Genomic DNA, 21,196 nt, shown 5'->3' with positions numbered 1-21,196 from the left:
AGCATTGGCATAGTTATTCTCCCGCACCATGTTGTGACTGGTGAGAGGGAACTGAAAGACTGCCACGAAGATATTAAACATATCCTTGAGGCTCAAGGCCATTCTATCCTCTAGATTGATAGGTTCACTCAATCCCTCGTGGTCGTCGTCATCAGCCTCTTCATGTAGTGATGATCATTTTTGATAGTATGTCTTGCTGATGCCAGATGCTCTGTTCAGGAGCAGGAGCACTGAGCCAGAGCGTCTTCCTCCTGGTTTTCCGTCTGGTGTTTCCCTCCTTCCCAGTTTTCCCTAACTCCTGTACCCTCTTTCCCTTTTAGCCCCAATCCTTCTTCTTGGCCATCCCCTCTGTCTTTTGGCCCTCCACACCGCCTGTCCATCCAGGCTGTTGTCCCTCCTCCTCCCAGCCATCTTTATGTTGACCGCTTCCATTATCCTTCTCCTGTTGAGACTGTCGAGGCTGTCGTCCAGTATATTGCTGCTGCTGCACCTGTTTCTCTATGTCTGAAACGTAAGCCTGGCTCCTCTCCTTCTTCTCCGGCGGGTAAGAAGGCATCACTCACTTCCTCACCTTCTGACTCAGACTCTATCCCTATATCCCGTCCCATTTCAGTGGCAGAATCCTTTGTCCCATCTATGGAGGTTCCCCTTGGTCCTCGATTCTCTCTCAGATGATGCCCTTGTTGAGGTGCAATCCCCTGTTTGTCCCCCCTCTCCCTGATTCCCTTCACCGCTCCTCTCCGATGCTTCCTCCTGCTCTGGACTTTGTCAGTCCACCTCTGGTCCATCCTACTGCTCCCGTGACTCCATTGTCCTTCGTAGATTTACCTATACCTCGTGACCTCGATTTCCCTGATCCTGATCCTACTTAATGGATCCTACTGTGTTCTTCATTGCCCTTGTTTCTCCCTTGTTCTCTGTTTCTGTTCTCTGTACTCTTGACAATGTCTTTTCTTCAATGGAATATTCATGGATTTTATGCCAACTTCCACGAACTAAAATTTCTGATAACACAGTTTTTTACCGCTTTGTGTCTGTCTCCAGGAGTTGATGATTGATGCTCGTCCTGGTTACTTCCATGGTTATTCCTTTCTCCCCCCCCCCTTCCAGCTTTTGCTGGGACCCATAACTCTTCTGATCTCTTGATTCGTACTGATATTATCTTCGTCCCCCCCCTACTTTTTCAGTCACACATTCAGTGTTCTGTGGCCTGTATCTTTGTAAGTAAATGGAATTCAGTCTGTTCCATTTATCTTCCCCCAAATTTCCCACTTTCTCTTCCTGATCTTATACACCCGTTGAACTCCTTACCAGAGCCTGTGCTCCATTTGGGGAAGTTTAACTGTCGGCATACCCTCTGGAGCGATGTTCTGATGAACATCCGAGGGCCGCCTTCTCGATCCATTTGTCCATTCTTCATCTCTGTCTCTTCTGAATTCTGGTGAGCCCACTTATGTTGACTCACACACTCCCACCCTCTTCTGTTTTGCTCTTTATCTCTGCTCGTCTTCTCTGTATTTAGATTTCACATGGTGGGTTCTTGACGACCTCCATAACAGTGACCATTTCCCCATTCTTGTCACCATTTTTTTTATTTTCATCCTCCCCTCTCCTTCCCTAGGTAACAGTTTGCCAAGGCTGACTAGAATCTATTCACCCTACATGCTACTATTTTCGACCTCTCCGATCTGCCTCTCCCCTGAGCCCTCCTCCTTTTTCATAACAGCATATTAGATGCTACCCTCTACTCTGTTCCTCACTCTACCTCTCAGGGCACACAGAAATGCGTTCCCTGGTGGAATGCAGATTGTGCTGTGCTCAGACTGTCAACTGTAAGCGTGCAGCCTGGAAGAAATACGGACACCAAACAGACGGCTGCTTCTTTTCTTTTGTTTCAGAAGGCGAGTGCGGTGACCTGTAGGGCCATCTTGAATCTTGATTCACCTTCGTGAATCTTGTCCCTTAGATTTTCGCACGCATCTCCAGCTTCCCTATAACGATCCCTTCTCTCTCTCCGAAATCCAGTCTCCAGAAATCATAGAACTCTGCGGTTCTATGGCAATGGGCTCAGATGACAATCATTATAAGGTCCACACAGTAGAGTGATGCATCAAAATGAATAAATCCACAAGGGGGATTTGTTCGACTATGATTTGTCGAATAAGGCAGTGTCTGGGATCATCCTGGGCATAAGTTCGAACCCTCATCATGGCCCTTTTGGATTTGTTCATTCATTATGAGATGCTTCGCCATCTTGCTCCATGTACATTTCGATATTCACTGAATCTGTATAACCGTATCTGGGAGTCGTCGTCAGTCCCTCAGGACTGGCTTCTGGCGGTTTTTCTTCCTATTCGGAAACCAAGATCTCTAGGAACTTCCCTTAAGGACTTCCGTTCCATTGCCTTCACGAATTGCATCTGCAAACTCTTTGAATGAATGGTCAATGTCTGCCTGATGTGTTTTTTTGGAACGCTGTCACCACCTTTTCCCTTCTCAATTTGGCTTACACACGTGTTGCAGTACAACTGATGTCTTGGTAAACTTGGAAATATATATTCGTACTGCCTTTGCTGCGAAGACTTCTGTCGTTACTGTCCTTTTTTACCTGGAAAATGCGTATGACACCAACTGGAGATACCATATTCTGTCCCAACTCCGTTCTTTTGGCCTTCGTAGTAATCTCCCTCTCTTCCTCCAAAGCTTCCTCTCTAGTCGTTCCTTTAGAGTGAGGCTTGGTACCACTCTCTTTGCCTCTTTTCGGCCTAACGGAGGTGTTCCTCAAGGTAGTGTTCTGAGCACTATTCTTTTGCTGGTTGTCCTCAATGGTCTTTTTTCCTCCCTTCCTTCCATCCTCGCTTTTGCCTTGTGGCATTTTCTCACCTCTCTGTGTTGACGATCTTACCCTTTGCTGTTGCGGTGATGACTAAGCCACCAATCATGGCTTCAAGTTCTCTACAACTAAAACTTGTGCTGTGACTTTTACTCGAAAGCAAATCGTTCCTCTTTCCCCTCTGTTTCTTTATAGTCCATTTTTAGTCCAAATAGTTTCTTTATAATTCTTGTATGTACAAAGATTCTGCTAAGCTAATGGGGTTAATCTTTGACACTCATTTGTCTTGGTTGCCCCATATCTTTTACCTCCGAGTTGAATGGTCTAAGGCCCTTACCTTACTTAAGGTCTTGTCCCATACTTCTTGGCGAGCTGATAGATACACGCTCCTCTCTTTGCATTCTTCTCTCGTGCTGTCTAAACTTGATTATGGTTGTCTTGCTTACTCGTCTGCCTCTCCTACTCTTCGCCGTCTTGATGCTCTGCACCATACCGGGTTACACCTCAGCTCTGATGCCTTTCGTTCGACTCCTAATTTAAGCCTGTATGTTGAAACTGGCATCCTGTCTCTACAGGATCGCCATGATCGCTATTGTCTTCTCTACCTTGCACGGTCCCTACAACACCCTCGCTCTCGCTTATGACGTTTTTTGACCTCATGACCCTCTACACACTCTGTTCTTTCACTGTTTCACCATGTCACCCATAATCCCTCCACACACTGTTCCTTCACTGTTGCCCCATGACCCCTCCACACACTGTTCCATTACTCCCTCCATCACAACCCCCCCCCCCTCATCCACCACCATTTCAACCTCAGAAACCTCCTCTCACCAACCACCATTACATTCACCACAATTACCACCACCACACCATCACTCATCACAATTAGTATCAAAACACCCCCACCCATCACCACCACCACACACTAACCCATCACCACCACCACAACTACACCATCACCCTTCACCACCACCACATCATTATCCACCACCTCCACACCCTCATCCATCACCACCACCACACTATAACCCATCACCACCACTTCCATCACCACACCCTCAACCATCACCACCACCACACCATCACCCATCACCGTAACCACACCCTCACCCATCACTACCACCACACCCTCACCCATCACCACACTCTCAACCATCACCACATCACCCATCACCACCACACCATCTCCCATCACCATAACCACACCCTCACCCATCACTACAGTAGTGGAAAGTACGCCTATATCCGAACGTTTTGCTTTTACCGACAGTCGGGCATAGGCACAGAGGTGTTTTCATGGTTTCCAATGGTCGGTCATTGGCGTAGGGTGTTTTCATATTTGTCAACGGTCGGAAATTGGAGTAGGGGTGTTTTAATTTTTTGTTTCAATGGTCTGCACTAGCCCATGGTGCATTTTCTATTTTTATTCATCAGTTCCTCACAGTATACTAATATTTTCAATCATTTATCCTCCTCTCCCTTCTATCATATAAAATTTTACAAAGAGGGGGAATTAAACTGCTTCCTTCTAGCCTCTGCTATTTCACACAAGGGGATTAAACGGTCGTCTCCCGTCACACTTAACATTACTTCGGCGACCCTGCACAGACATCGCTAATGGTCAATGACGTCAACTAGTCTTCATCTTTCTTGTATAAGACCGTTTTCTGTTATAGTGTATTTATTCCCATTTTCAATATTTATGTCAAGGTGATTAAAGGGTCGCCTCAAGTCTGGGGTGTTTTCCATTACCTCAGCGACCTGCACAGAAGCATCCATCTTCCCACATTAAGCCCGTTTTCCTTAATGGCGTATTTCCATAGACATTTTCAAAACTCATTTTCTAGCTAAGATTGCATATTGAACATAAGAAATGAAATTGCAAAAGGTCTTTTACAGGATCTCTTATTTACGTCCAATTTATGTTAACCAAAAACATCACCTGCTGCTATTAGATGAACTGCAGTAGGTCTATTTCATATTAAATTAATACCACCATTCATCTCCATTTATATGCTTCAATATTATTACTCCATTAATATTCATCAGGACCTATTTGTTCCCCTTACTTATCTGGAAGCTTTATATTTATATTGTCTAGCCTAGGATATTTTATTGAGCATAGGAATCAATGAAATCCACTATCTCTCATCCGTATGAAACAAGGGGAGAAACACAGAGCACAAATTATGTCACTTGTCAGTGTTCACCCCTGTTACCGAACCGGTATTTATCCAGGTCATTTTCCTATATCTAAACTCAACCATTTATACCCATTGTTTTGTGTTCTGTCTCGTGTTGATACTTTTAATACCCTATTAATATCCCCTTTGTTATGTCCATTCATCCACTTACACAGCTCTATCATGTCACCCCTAATTCTTAATCTTAATTCTTCTAGAGAATGTAATGTAAGCTTGTCAATCTTTCTTCTAGGATCGTTTATTGAGCATAGGAAATAAAATTAAATCCCCTATCCCCCATTCGTATGAAACAGACTCAGACATGGGAATAATAATGAACCCCCCAGTTGAAGTCTCCAAACGACATGCAAATATTTTTTTTATTATATAATTTTCAAAAGCAAGCTATGTCATAACTCAGACATTAACATTTATTCCTCCCTCACTGGTAATCCCATGCATGTCTCATTAATGCTCAAAAAATACCTCCCTGTTGCATATATCCAATGAAAATACTCATTCAGTGTACATATATATGAATTAGATTGTGTAGTTATAAATAGAAACTGCCTCGTATGGGTAAAATAGGACTTCTACAGTTACCTTCATTCTTATGTTCTCATAACCTTAATAGAAATGTCATCATCCCCAATCAACATCACAAGCGGTTCCAGTGAGGGATCCAACTTCTCATTAACACATTAAGTAAAATCTCTTAACAGTTCAACTATTCTCGGTAAGTGACATCACAGGTTATGCAATGATGCTTGGTATCCACTCATATCTTCGCTTATTGTATCATTGCTAATATTTTTTTTCAATTCATGGACCCTACTTTTTTTTTCAATTCATCGACCCTAACCTAACCTATAATGATCAAACAAAAAGCAATTATTTCTACAGTGAGGAAATCCATTGCTTTAGCGATGCATGACGTCACAAAGTGGCTCCAGTGAGGGATTATTTTTGCCTCTCGTTAACACAGATGTGTGACAAGCTCACGGCAGCCTAACTTATCAGCGGTCGGTGACGTCCGTCACGAGCTATGCAATGATGCCTAGGCATCTTACTTATTTTTGTAATATATTTAATGTTTAGTAATAATAATAATAATAATAATAATAATAATAATAATAATAATAATAAAAATAATAAAAAGTGGCTAGACCAACCATCCCCAACCTAACCTAACCTCATCACAGCTTTAAGAATATACATTTTATACATTTGCATGCTAGTACCTGTGATCATAGGCTAGTCATTCCCAAACCTGGAAAATATAACAAAAAATATAAATGCATCTACAGCTGTAATAATTTATTATGTAGTTCTAAGTTCAACCAAAATTAGCTGTCCTAATATCATACCTCACTTCATACATCTGACAACTCAGCTTGGGACTAGTCATTTTATTCTTAGGGTAAACATTCCTGGACCTGGAAAAAAATACACAAAAATCCTAATATTACTCCACAAAAATTAGTTATCCTGTTTTTTCTAACTAAAAACAGCAAAACAGGGGCACATACAGTCACACACACACATACATTTATACACATACATACATAAATACATACATACATACATACATACATACATACATACATACATACATACATACTTACACATATCAATTGCTATCATTTTATTCCAGCATAGTTGGGGCAGTTGATAGTGGTAAAGTTTGTGATGTTGTGTACCTTGACTTTAGCAAACCTTTTGATACAGTGCCACGTGAAAGACTGATTAAAAAGTTAGAGGCTCACAGTATGGGGGTGCTATATTAAGTTGGATTAGGGCATGGCTATATCAAAAGAAACAGAGAGTTAATATAAATGGGGTTAATTCAGAGTGGGAAAATGTTGTAAATGGAGTCCCTCAAGACTCTGTCCTGGGACCTCTGTTATTCATAATATATATAAATGATTTAGATTCAGGTTTGAGCAGCAATATTTGCAAATTTGCAGATGATACAAAAATTATGCAGTTCAGTTTTGGTCGCTGTACTATAGAATGGGATATAAATTCACTTGAACGTGTCCAGCGTATGATGACAAAGTTAATCCCTCAAATTAAAAACCTGTTATATGAAGAAAGATTAACAAAGCTTAAATTGCATCACTGGAAAGGCAAAGAGTTAGGGGTGACATGATAGAGGTTTACAAGTGGATGAATGGACATAACAAAGGGATATTAATAGGGCATTGAAAGTAGCAACACAAGACAGAACACGAAACAATGGGGTATGTACTGAATAAGTTTAGATTTCGAAAAGACCTGGGGTGAATACTTGTTCGGTAACAGGGTTGTTGATTTATGGAACCAGTTGCCACGTGGCATGGTGGAGGTGGTGTCCCTTGATTGTTTCAAGCATGTGTTGGACATGTATATGAGTGGGATTGGGTGGTTATAAATAGGAGCTGCAATAAAGGGGCCAATAGGCCTTCTGCAGTACTTTTTTCTTATGTTCTTACATACATTTCATTCATACATACATGCATACATACATACATGCATACATACATACATAGATACATACATACATACATACATACATACATACATACATACATACATACAAACATACATACATACATACATACATACATACATACATACATACATACATACATACATACATACATACATATATACGTGTATACATACGCACATACATACATGCATACATACATGCATACATACATACATACATACATACATACATACATACATACATACATACATACATACATATATACATACATACATACATACATACATACATACATACATACATACATACATTGGTTAATCAATATGTCAGCCACATGGCTGTGGCTCAGCAACGAGCCACAGCAACCTTCCCAGTCCCCCAGTTCTCCCCACCATTCCCCCCTTACCCGTCTCCTCGGCCTCCCAACCATTCCCCACTCCACCGTCCCCTTGTCCTCCCCACCACTGCCCACTCCACCATCCCCTCTTCCTTCCCACCATGCCCCACTCCCCTGTCCCTTTGTCCTCCCCACCATTCTCCATTCCATCCCCACCATCCCAAACTCCCCTGTCCCTTCGTCCTTTCCCACTATTACCCCTCTCCCTTGTCCCCTCGTCCTCCCACCATCTCTCACTTCCGTCCCCTCGTCATCCCCACCATTCCCCACTCCCTCGTCCGATGCCTTCCCAAATGGTTGGATGTGCCCATCAGAAAATGGGGAACATCAAGTGATCTGATGTTCCCATCACTGAAATATAAGGAAAACAGTTAAAAAAATTAAATGAAAATATGAAAAAGTAAAAAAATAAACTATACTCACGAAATGAACAGTATGGTAAACAACACAGCACAACTCCAATGCAATTCACACAAAATAATTAAATCAAAATGAAAATAAATCAAAATCTATGAAAATTAATTTTATCAATGCAATCAGAAACATTGAAATGGGATTGTAACATATTTAGTATAGCATGTGTGTTGCTTTTACATGCAAATGATGGCACTGTTTTTCAAGAAAAGTATGGTTTTACCTGTCACAGGTGTGGCATCTATACTTATACTTACGAAATGAACGGTATGGTAAACAATACAGCTCAATTCCAACACAATGTCACACAAAATAATTCAATAAAAAATTAAATAAATCGAAATCTATGAAAATAAAATTTATCAATGCAATCGGAAACATTGAAATGGAATTTTCATTTGACATATTTAGGATAGTGTATTTAGTGTATTGACATATTTAGGATAGTGTGCATGTTGCTATTATGTGCAACAGATGGCGCTGTTTTTCAAAAACGCATATTTTTACCTGTTACAGGGGTGGCATCTATATAATAGGTATATATAAAAAGACGCGCCTATTCAAATGCAACGTCATGTCAAAATTTCAAAGCATTCGGTGAAAAACTTTTGGAGATTACAGCATGTGTTGCTCTTACATCCAACAGATGGCGCTGTTTTGCAAAAAAATCATGTTTTTTCCTGTCACAGGTGAGGGATGTATATAGTAGATATATAAAGAGATGCGCCTATTCAAATGCAACGTTGTGTCAAAATTTCAAACCCATCGGTAAAGAGGTTTCGAAGATTTCCCTCACATGAAAAACACAGTTTTTCAGAAAAAAAAATGTTTATTACCGTCACCGACGTGACATCTATATAGTATATAAATAAAAACCTGCTTGGATGCGAATGGAACATTGTGTGAAAATTTCAAAGCAATCGGTGAAGAACTTTCGGAGATTAGCAGATATGCACAAACGAACATTTCCATTTTTTTTTTTATAGATTCAGCTAATAGTTCTCTATTTTCTACATTCATCCACGTTTCGGTAAGTGCAATAATATATATATTTTCTGTGCAGACAAGAGCATTTAAATCGTTTATTTTGTTTCTTAGACTCCTGCTGTTTGTGCAATATACCCTATGTGTATTCTTATTTTGAGGCCCCACTCCTTCCCTGATCGTTTTGACAATTTGTTTCTCCCACAAACACATACTTTTATTACCTCCTTTTTCCATATCAATTCCCATACCACTATCTACTAACAGTTTAAACCCAAACAAACACCTCCCACCACAGGTTCCAACCAGTTCGCAACAACAACAACCCAAGCCCTAGATAGATGTACCCCATCCCGGGTATACATGTCATTTCTTATAAAAGTGTTTCCAGTTATCTATGAATGATATTGCATTTGATTTGTAATATTTGTCCACTCGGCAATTGACACCAAATGCCCTCGACAACCATTCATTTACAACTTCATTTCTTGGAAGAGTGCCACATATGATTGGGATTCCTCCCTTGCTCCTAACTAATTGTATAGCTGTCTTAAATCTCTGTATCAGTTCCTCACATTAAACTCGTCCAACATCATTTCCACCGGCACTGATACAAATAATGGGTTTGTTCCCATTTCCAGCCATAATATCGTCCATGTTGTTAACAATGTCACCAATCCCTGCTCCCAGATAGCAAACCCTTAACCTGTTCCCCATATCTCCAGCATAAAAAGTTCTATCCAAATACCTCATCTGGGAATCTCCCACAACCGAAATTTACTTAGGAACGTCCTTCACTTTCTAAGCACCTTGGAGAACCTGCACTAACTTCGTTGCCTTCCCTTATAAGAATAAGAATGAAGGTAACTGCAGAAGGCCTATTAAACTCATACAAGGTAGTTTCTATTTATATCTACACAATCTAGATCATATATATGTACACTGAATGAGTATTTTAATTGGATATATGCTACAGGAAGGTGTTTTTGGAGCATTAATGAGACTTTCAGGGGATTAGCAGTGAGGGAGGAATAAATGTTAATGTCTGAGTGATGACATAGCTTGTTTTTGAAAATTATATGATAACAAAAAATATTTGCATGTCGTTTGGAGACTTCAACTCGGGGTTCAGTAGTATTCCCATGTCTGGGTCCGTTTCATATGAATGGGGGATAGCGGATTTCATTTTATTTCCTATGCTTGATAAACGATCCTTGAAGAAAGATTGACAAAACTTAAATTACATTCTCTAGAAAGGCTAAGAATTAGGAGAATGACATGATAGAGACGTGCAAGTGGATGAATGAACATAACAAAGGGGATATTAATAGGGTATTAAAGTATCAACATGAGACAGAACACGAAACACTGGGTATAAATTGGTTGAGTTTAGATTTAGGAAAAAGACCTGAGTAAATACCGGTTCGGTAACATGGGTGAACACTGACGCAAGTGAGATAGTTCGTGCTTTGGGTTTCTCCCCTTGTTTCATACGAATGGGAGATAGTGGATTTCATCCATTCCTATGCTCAATAAACTATCCTTGGCTGGACACTATAAATATAAAGCTCCCAGATAAGTAAGGGGGACAAACAGATCCTTCTGAATATTAATGGAGTGACATAATTGAAACGTATAAATGGAGATGAGAGGGGGGGATATTAATTTAATATGGAATAGACCTACTGCAGTTCATCTACTAGTGGCAGTTGATGATTTTGGTTAACATAGATTAGAAGTAAATACGAGATCCTGCAAAAGGCCTTCTGAAATTTCATTTTTTATGTCCAATATGCAATCATAGCTAGAAAATGATATTTGAAAATGGCAAACAGTATGGAAATACATCATTAAGGAAAACGGGCTTAATGTGGGAATATGGGGCTGAATAAGCTATCATGAAATAAATGGGTCTAATGTGGGAAGATGAATGCACCTGTGCAGATCCCCGAGGTAATGGAAAACACCCCAGAGTGGAGGAAACCCTTTATTGCCCTTGACATTAATACTGAAAATGGGAATACACCCACTATAACAGAAAACGGACTTATACAGCGGAGATGAAGACTGGCTGACATCACTGACCATTAGCGATGTCTGTGCAGGGTCGCCGAGGTAATGAAATTTAAGTGCGACCAGTTAATCTCTTTGAGTAAAATAGCAGGGGCTAGAAAGGAGCAGTTTAATCACCCTCTTTATAATGTTTTAAATGATATAAGAGAGAGAGGACCATAAATGTGTGAAAATATTAGGATACTGTGAGGTACTGACGAATAAAAATAGAAAATGCATCATGGGCTAAAACAGACCATTGGAAAAAAAAGGAAAACATCCTGCACCAATGACCGAACGTTGGAAAAAATGAAAATAACCCTAGGCCTATGACTGACCGTCGGAATAAGCAAAACGGTCAGGCATAGGCGCATTTTAATGACTGACCGTCGGGAAAAAAGTGAAAACACCCCTGGGCCGGACAGTCGGAAAAATCAAGACAGTCGGGCATAGGCGCACTTTCCAAGACAGTCGGGCATAGGCGCACTTTCCGCTACTCACCATGACATCATCATCACCACCACCAACACACCATCACCACCACCACCACATCATCAGCCACACCATCATCACTACCACCACCACCACCACCACCACACCATCACCCACCACCACCACACCATCACCCACCACCACCACCACCACACCATCACCAACATCACCCCATCATCTCCACCACCACCACCACTACACTATCACCCACCACCACCACCACAACATCACCACCACCACACCCTCACCCATCACCACTACCACCACACCATCACCAATTACCACCACCCATCACCACCAACACACCATCACACACCACCACCACCACCACCACACCACCACCACCACACCCTCACCCATCACTACCACCACACCATCACCCACCTCCACACTCTCACCCATCACCACCACCACACCCTCACCACCACCACCACATCCTCACCACCACCACCACACCACCACCACCACCACACCATCACCCACCACCACCACCACCACCACCACACTCTCACCCATCACCACCACCACCACCACCACTACACCCTCACAACCACCACCACATCTCACCACCACCACCACACCATCACCCACCACCACCACCACACCATCACCACCACCACCACACCATCACCACCACCACCACACCCTCACCCATCACCACCACCACACCCTCACCCATCACCACCACCACACCATCACCATCACCACCACAACACTATCACCACCACCATCATCACCCATCACCACCACAGCACCATCACCACCAGATGTTAACTACTCTACCCCTGCTCCTTCAGTCTTCCAGCAGTTCACGTCGACACCGTCCCTGACGCCTGACGAAGACGTCTTCAGGCACATCGCCGGAGTGTACTCCTTCAACCACGCCACCATGCACCTGGGCCTCCCCTGCAAGCCCGGCGCCCACTCCTTCTCCAACGGTACCACCAACGGCGCCGCCTGGTACCCCCTCACTGGTACGTCTGTGTGTGTGTGTGGTACCTACCTATCAGTGACGACGGGGCAGTGAGGTCTAGCTCTTCATGCCCCACCTACTGCCCTTGTTGTACCCGAGGCGTTAAAGCTTCACTACTCTAACAATCACTATCTTTGTCGAACCTTTCATTAACGTTGTGAGTGGAGGTGGCTTTCACAACCTCTTCTCTTAGTGCCTTACACTTGTTGACCTCCAGTGCAGGCTACCAGTATTTTCTTACATTTCTTACACTTGTTTGCAACTCCAGCTTCCACTTGTGTCCTCTTGTCTTACTGTCAACTGGTCTTCTTTCTCCCTTCCCCATCTTCATTACCTTACACGTATAAGGACTAAACTCCAGCAACCATTTGTTTGTCCACTCCTAGAGTGGATAAACTCCAGGAATGAGCTTTTTTCAGAAGTTTGTTAAGGTTATTCTGTAACGTTCTGCAGCCCTCCTCTGTTTTTACATTTCTCATTACATTGGCATCGTCCGCAAATATTGACATGTATGAGGTCACCCCTCGGGTAGGTCATTAACGTTAATTAGGAACAGTAGTGGTCCCAGGACCATTCCTTTCGGAACTCCACTTGTTACATTTCTCCAGCTGAAGCCCTCGCCTCTAGCTGTGACTCTTTGTATTCTGTCCTTCAGCTATTCCCTCACTCAGTTCAGTGTTTTCCCAATTATCCCAGCTTGCTTCTCCATCTTGTACACCAGCCTTTCCTGAGAAACAGTATCAAATGCCTTTTGACAGTCTAGGAAAATGCAATCTACCCAGCCTTCTTTTCCTGTCGCATTCCAATAACCTTGCGTAGAACTCGATCTAGTTTGTCCTGCATGACTTTTCCTTTCCAGATCCTTGCTACTGTTCTGCGACAAAGCTCATCTTCTCTAAATGCTCACTAGTATTTGCGACTTGATTAGTCACTAGCACTTTACAAGGAATACTTGTCAGAGACATTGGTCTGTAGTTTAGTGCCTCCAGTCTGTCCTCTTTCTTGAAGATTGGGAATACATTTGCCTTTTTTCCATAATTCTGGAAGCATTCCTGTTTCGAGTGTTTTATTAACCACCTCAGTTAGTGGGTGACGTAGTACCTATGCAGCCTCCTCCAGTAGCTATGGTAATATTAAGTCTGACTAAACTGATTTTGTTACATCTAGTTCTTTCAGGTGTTTAATAACCTATTCCACTGTGACTACTATGTCATCCAGTGTTTCCTCTGGCCTTCCGTCACTGAACTTTGGTCTCCACATTGGTTCCATTGTTCCTGGTATCTTTTGTTCAGTTCCTCACACATCTCCTTGTCATTTTCCGTAAGACTTTAGACTTCCCTTTGCATCTTTAGCCTTATCACGTGGTCTCTGACTGTTATTTTTCTCCTTATATGGCAAAATAAAGAGCTTTGGCTAGAGTGCGTACCTTTGTGGTGTGGGATGTCGCCTGCCGTGGACTGTAGTACTCGTTTTTCTTGTGGGGGCCATGTATCGCCTTGTACCCCTCACTAGTACGACTGTCGTTGTAGTATATCTTGAGGTTATCTTGAGATGATTTCGGGGCTTAGCGTCCCCGCGGCCCGGTCCTCGACCAGGCCTCGTTTTTGTTATACACCCCCAAGAAGCAGCCCGAACCAGCTGTCAAACTCCCAGGTACCTATTTACGGCTAGGTAACAGGAGCATCAGAGTAAAAGAAACATTTTGCCCATTTGTCCCCGCCTCCACCAAGGATCGAATCCGGGACCTTAGGACTACGAATCCGAAGCGCTGTCCACCTAGCTGTCAGAGTACCTTTCATTCTTGTGGGGCAAGAACTTTAAATGAAGGAAGAGTTTGTACTCACCTAATTGTGCTTGCGGGGGTTGAGCTCTGGCTCGTTGGTCCTGCACTGGAACGTTGTCATTGTTTGATTCCCACTTACTGCTACGTCTACCTGCTTGACTGCTGTTTCTTCACTCCTCTACTGCACCTGGTGATGATATATGGTCCTCCTGCATGTATTGTCCGCCGGTATTGTTTGGGTCCTCTGCCTCCCAGGCCTGAAAACTGAGTAGACAGCGCTCCGGATTCGTAGTCCTGAGATTCTGGATTCAATCCCCGGTGGAGGCGGAAGCAAATGGGCAGAGTTTCCTTCACCCTGATTCACCTGTTCACCTATCAGTAAGTGGGTACCTGAGAATTAGCAGCTGCTACGGGCTCCTTCCTGGAGATGTGTAACAAAAAGGAGGCCTGGTCGAGGACCGGGCCGCGGGGACGCTATGCCCCGAAATCATCTCAAGAAAACCTCAAGATATGAATGCCTCCCGCCTCAGGGTCTTCAACTTCCACCCTCCTTCTCTTTCTACCCAAATAGCGATGGCCTCGCTTCATGCAGGTCGGCGTTCAATCCCGACCGTCCAAATAGTTGGGCACAATTCCTTTCCATGTCCCATCCCTAATCCTTATCCTGATACCTTCCATGTGCTATATAGTCGTAATGGCTTGGCGCTCTCTCCTGATAGTTCCTTGCATCTCTGCACCATGTTCCCCTCGAGGTGAGATGCGGAGCTGCTTGTACTAACTCTGGTGGTTCCTGCAGGCGGGATGCAGGACTACAACTACGTGTGGCACGGCTGCATGGACATCACCATCGAGCTCTCCTGCTGCAAGTACCCCACAGCGGACCAGCTCCCCAAGTTCTGGCAGGACAATAAGAAGGTGAGTCTATACTTCATCTCGAATACATATTTCCCTTCCAGGTATTAGGGAGTCCGGAATCTGCAGTGATTGGCCTCTTCTTTCACCCATTTCCTTCTTTCTTTCTTTCTTCTTCTGGAGTGAGTGACTTTGAAGAACGAATGTCATATATTTCTTCCTTTGGAGTCAAAGGCACTGAAATGGCTGAGTTTGATCTTCCAGTGCTTGGCTTCTCTTTGAGACGGCTACTGCTGAGAGAATTCAAGTTACTCACTCACTCACTCCTGGGCATGTCGCCACCATCTTTTATTGTTTTATTTACTGTATATCTATAAAACGCATTATATATTACACGTGAAACTTTTCTAACTCGCTGTCTTCATACTAACGCTCTGCAGTTGAAGCTTCGGTTGACGTAAAGGAGTATACAATTATACTAATAATACAATACTAATTGTACTCATGAGAAACATACAGAGGTTATGCACTGAGAAATCACATTAACGTAATGGATCAATAAGAAAGTCAGTAGGAGCTATGGGAGGGATTCGAACTTGCACACTGCATTGTGCAGTTTCGAATCCTCCATTTGGCTTCTAGTGATTTTCTCATTATTACATTACGTTAATGTGATTTGGTTGTGCGTCTGAAGAGAAGCGTTGGAGGTGGAACTCCTGGACCACAGCCAGAGTGTGTGGTGGTGGAACTCCTGGACCACAGCCAGAGTGTGTGGGGGTGGAACTCCTGGACCACAACCAGAGTGTGTGGGGGTGGAACTCCTGAACCACAGCCAGAGTGTGTGCTGGTGGAACTCCTTGACCACAGCCATAGTGTGGTGATGGAACTCCTGGACCACAGCCAGTGTGTGTGGTGGTAGAACTCCTTGACCACAGCCAGTGTGTGTGGTGATGGAACTCCTGGACCACAGCCAGTGTGTGTGGTGGTGGAACTCCTGGACCACAGCCATAGTGTGGTGATGGAACTCCTTGACCACAGCCAGAGTGTGTGGTGGTGGAACACCTTGACCACAGCCATAGTGTGGTGATGGAACTCCTGGACCACAGCCAGAGTGTGTGGTGATGGAACTCCTTGACCACAGCCAGTGTGTGTGGTGATGGAACTCCTGGACCACAGCCAGTGTGTGTGGTGGTGGAACTCCTGGACCACAGCCAGTGTGTGTGGTGATGGAACACCTGGACCACAGCCAGAGTGTGTGAAGGTGGAACTCCTGGACCACAGCCAGAGTGTGTGGTGGTGGAACTCCTGGATCACAGCCAGAGTGTGTGGTGGTGGAACACCTGGACCACAGCCAGAGTGTGTGAAGGTGGAACTCCTGGACCACAGCCAGAGTGTGTGGTGGTGGAACTCCTGGATCACAGCCAGAGTGTGTGGTGGTGGAACACCTGGACCACAGCCAGAGTGTGTGGTGGTGGAACACCTGGACCACAGCCAGAGTGTGTGGAGGCAATGCATGAAATCCCCTGACTGGGCTTCACTGGAAGACTCAGGACACCTAGGGGATTCAGGTGACTCCCAGGTTGCTCTGTTTTTTACCATATCTTGGTGAAGTAGTGTAAGGCGTGTGTTTGGGAGTACCCAATGTGCAAATTCGAATCGTCGCCATGGTTTCTAATGAGTTTCTCGCGCATAGGTTATATTGAAATAAACTGTTAATTTCCATTTATGAATATTAATTTGTTGTTTATAACTAGCCGTTATTCACAAAGGTGTTTCCTCCTGACGCAGGCGCTGGTAAGGTACCTGGCGGAGGTGCACAGGGGCGTGAGGGGCTTCGTCAAGGACGAACATGACCGGCCGGTGGAAGGCGCCTCCATCAAGATTCGTGGACGTGACGTTGGCTTCCAGACCACCAAGTACGGAGAGTACTGGCGAGTACTTCTCCCTGGCAGATACACCATCGAGGTCAGTCCCCTCTCTTCTTGCCTTCCTCCTTCACTAACTCCTGCTGTTGCTGCTCTGTGTCTGCTGCAGCTTCCTCCTTCACTAGTGTGGGAGATTTAGTCTTAGAACAAATATTGAGATTTGTGTTAGAATCATTAATCTTACCCTTTCGATCATATTCAACAATATATATATATATATATATATATATATATATATATATATATATATATATATATATATATATATATATATATATATATATATATATATACTCTTACCGAAAGAGTAAGATTAATGATTCTAACACGAATCTTCTCAATATTTCTTACGTTTTTCTTCACTGTCGGGGGTAATTGAAAAATTAACTCTCCAAAGTTCATTTTCACGTTTTTATTTATAGTCTGACGCTTAAAACCGTTTCGCAAGGACTTCTCACATTTTCAAAGACAGGTTTTTACACACATCATTCCATGCTTATATTCGTTTTGGGGAGAGGTGATATGACACAAATGTTTCTGGGTGAGGTGACAAAAAAGCAAAACACGAAACAATGGGTATAATGCATATTTGTTGCTTCTATATTGCTCTTGTTGCTTCTCTGTTGGTTCGGGGTCTTGAAGTGGGTAGAATATAGTTATGTGTTAGTTGACTGTTAATTGGTGGTGTTGACCCCCTGTAGAGCAGAGGGTCTAAGAGGCTCCCCCACGAGACGCCACTGTCTTTCCCCACATGAATTAACATACAATAGCAATAACTAAAATATTTCATACAGGCACACTACAGCATTCTACATTTAACTTAAACATATATACTGGAAAACAAACATAATGGTTAATCTTCAAATAATTGAGTAAAGAATAATTTATTTATACGAATAAATTTGTTAATAAGAATATACATTTATCATGATAAACATACATGTTTATCATGATAAATGTTAGAATCAAGTATTATGAAATCATAACAGGTGGTAGGAGAAAAGCACACAGAAACTGTATTGAAGGGGACCTAAACATTCCCTCTAATGCATTATGTGTGATTTCCTCCGAGGCTAAGGTTTCCAGCCGGAGATGGTTCTCCCTTTCATATTAATATACATACACATATATATATATATATATATATATATATATATATATATATATATATATATATATATATATATATGTGTGTGTGTGTGTGTGTGTGTGTGTGTGTGTGTGTGTGTGTGTGTGCGGAAAATCCACAGAGAGAAACGCAAAAGAAAGATGAACGTTTCAGCCGATCTAGGCCGTTGTCAACACCAGACTACAAGAAATCACATAGGAAGAGTGGAGGCTAACACTAGAGCCTGATTACCATCACTTGGAAAAGAATTAACCAGAAAAAGGTATAGATTAGCTTAGAATGGTCAAAAGGATTTAAGCGGTAAGAATAAAAGATTAAAGAAAAAGCCTCATTGAACACACATAAAATAAATGAATATCTTATTGTTGAGACATTGTAACTCTCCCTATCATAGTTTTTGCTTAAACTGTTGTGCAATATTGTAACTTAAAACTTATTCAAGTTTGTACATACCAGTACTAACATTGATAAGATTAAGACATTGACTAATTAGGGCAGACTCAATTAAATTCCTTTCCACACAGCCATTGCAATTGGTAATGCTTTTCGCTCCATCCCAATTAATAGTGTGATCACACAAACTTGTGTGTAGATACAAAGTATTAGACGTTTGGGCAGTTCTTATACTATAAGCATGTTGGGACATACGTAATTGTAAGGATTTTCCTGTTTGTCCAAGGTACACAGACTCACAATCATTGCAGGGAATTGAATACACACAACCTGCTGTACCAGGGGAATTTTTTTTATTAAATTGGACTTGATCGTATTATTAATGAACACCAAATTGGTATTTAGGTTCTTAAAAACCTTTAATGGTTTCATAACCATGTCCCCAAAGCGAGACAGAAATTAGAAACTAAATGGTGGTACCTTATGCGAGGGGATTTTAGAAACTTTCTACAATAAAATCTTAAGTCTCATTTTAGTCTCAGTTTTAAGTCTCATTTTTATTCCTATATTTGACTATATTTATTCTATATTTGCCTCATTGAAAAAAAAATAAAAAAGTGTCTAATTTAATTTTCATAGTTTCCTACCTTGTGCTTTAAAATTGCACTGTATCTAGTGCTACCCAATCCCCCAATCTTTATTCACCTAATCCAAACAACTTTACCATTGTGATCATTGCTATCTTCTTTTATGTGCTATCAAAATGCTGAATTATGCCTATTAATCTTTGTTAAATTACCACTCAAGCTGTCAATGCAATCAATCAGAGCTACTGATGTGCTTTAATATACCTACTAATCTCTTTCATCTCATTTTTTTTCTTGCAAAGTACCTGCTATCATTATATAAATTTTGCTAGAATTTACCTACTTAAAATCATATGTTAGATTAAGGACCTGCCCAAAACGCTGTGCGTACTAGTGGCTTATGTATTATAAATAAATAAATAAATTACTTATTGTTACACAGCCAAATTGTGTAACAGGAAGAGGTCTTGGACCCCTACTTCCCCCTCTCTTTTCTAACAGGTCATAAGTCCATATAGTCATAATTATAGGTTTAAGTATTCAATGTGAGAAGTTTTAGAAGTTTTTACCCTTCTTACCTAACATCATTTGTGCAGTGGGGTATTTGGTGATAGTAAATGCTCCCACCAGCTACCTTCTCTCATATTTCATGTTCACCAGTGTTTATTTACTTAATAACTACTGGTACAATATCTTGCTATTATAAAACTAATTCTAATATCATAAAAGACATATTTACTACAAATTTCAAGCAGAGAATGCATATATAACTAACACGAAGGACTCCTCTTCCCGAGATTCGTCAACTAAAATCTTTTGTTTATATTAAAATCTATCCTCCGTGTTGTGTAGTAGAGAAAAATTGAGTTATATCCAGTTTACATAAAGCTACGAGTGGTCGAGAGCAACTTTAGCCGACGGAGCATATTTACAAAGATTTTCCTCCTTAGTATGCCTTCCTGAATACCGACGTAGCCGCTAAGAAGAAAAACATTCGTAAGCTGCTTCGTGAATCTGGCCTCTGGCTATCATTCTGATTAATCTACTTTACATTTACATATGCCAAATGCAAAATTTCCATATTCCTTTCTCTTAGGTAACATTCCCTCAAGCAACCTATACATTATACATACATTAAGCAACCATTCCCTCTCATGTTTAATTCCATATGCATATGGTAGCTTGCAACACAAGCAATTTTAATAGTTATGGCTAGGACCTAAGCCTAGTCCATAACAATCTCCATTAAACTTTTCTCCTCGTGTTCGTGTTTATTATCCTGCATTATCATTTATATATTGTTTACATAAATGATAATGCAGGATAATTCCTACCCTGGCTTTGTGCCCAGGAGAGGCCATTCCAGATCATCACCAGAGCGCAACTTCAGTCTCCTGAAACTGATGGATGCCTACTACTATTGTTTATGGTTTTCTCTCTTCCCCAGGTATACGCTGAGGGCTTCGACCCTCGGGAGGAGGACTTCACGGTGGTGGAGACCAACCCAACACTCCTCAACCTGACCCTCTACCGCGCCTCTGTGAGTTCACACCCTCAAATCCTCCCATTTTCTCTATTCTTTTAAATTGCTCGATTTATCAATGAACTACGATTCGTGGCTTCTCAAGTGTTGAACTACGATGACCAACTTTTGAAGGACAGTAGCTTCTGTGTGTTAAAGAAATACCTCTCGAGTGTGACA

The 21,196-nt window shown here is 42.0% G+C and overlaps 1 protein-coding gene across 5 annotated transcripts in view; it reads left to right on the top strand.

Annotated features, from left to right (window-relative positions):
* LOC123759720 (carboxypeptidase D) overlaps nucleotides 1–21,196 on the top strand; it is a 298,163-nt gene that overhangs the window by 259,086 nt on the left and 17,881 nt on the right. For all 5 annotated transcript variants that reach the window (XM_069317610.1, XM_069317603.1, XM_069317599.1 and 2 more), the window contains 4 exons: nucleotides 12,650–12,826; nucleotides 15,405–15,523; nucleotides 17,249–17,425; nucleotides 20,942–21,034. In XM_069317610.1, coding sequence (XP_069173711.1) covers nucleotides 12,650–12,826; nucleotides 15,405–15,523; nucleotides 17,249–17,425; nucleotides 20,942–21,034 — 566 coding nt within the window. The remainder of the gene's footprint in view (nucleotides 1–12,649; nucleotides 12,827–15,404; nucleotides 15,524–17,248; nucleotides 17,426–20,941; nucleotides 21,035–21,196) is intronic.

The sequence above is a fragment of the Procambarus clarkii genome, chromosome 8 (assembly GCF_040958095.1).
Source record: "Procambarus clarkii isolate CNS0578487 chromosome 8, FALCON_Pclarkii_2.0, whole genome shotgun sequence".
Taxonomy (NCBI): Eukaryota; Metazoa; Arthropoda; class Malacostraca; order Decapoda; family Cambaridae; genus Procambarus; species Procambarus clarkii.
This window is presented reverse-complemented; position numbering and strand designations above follow the sequence as displayed.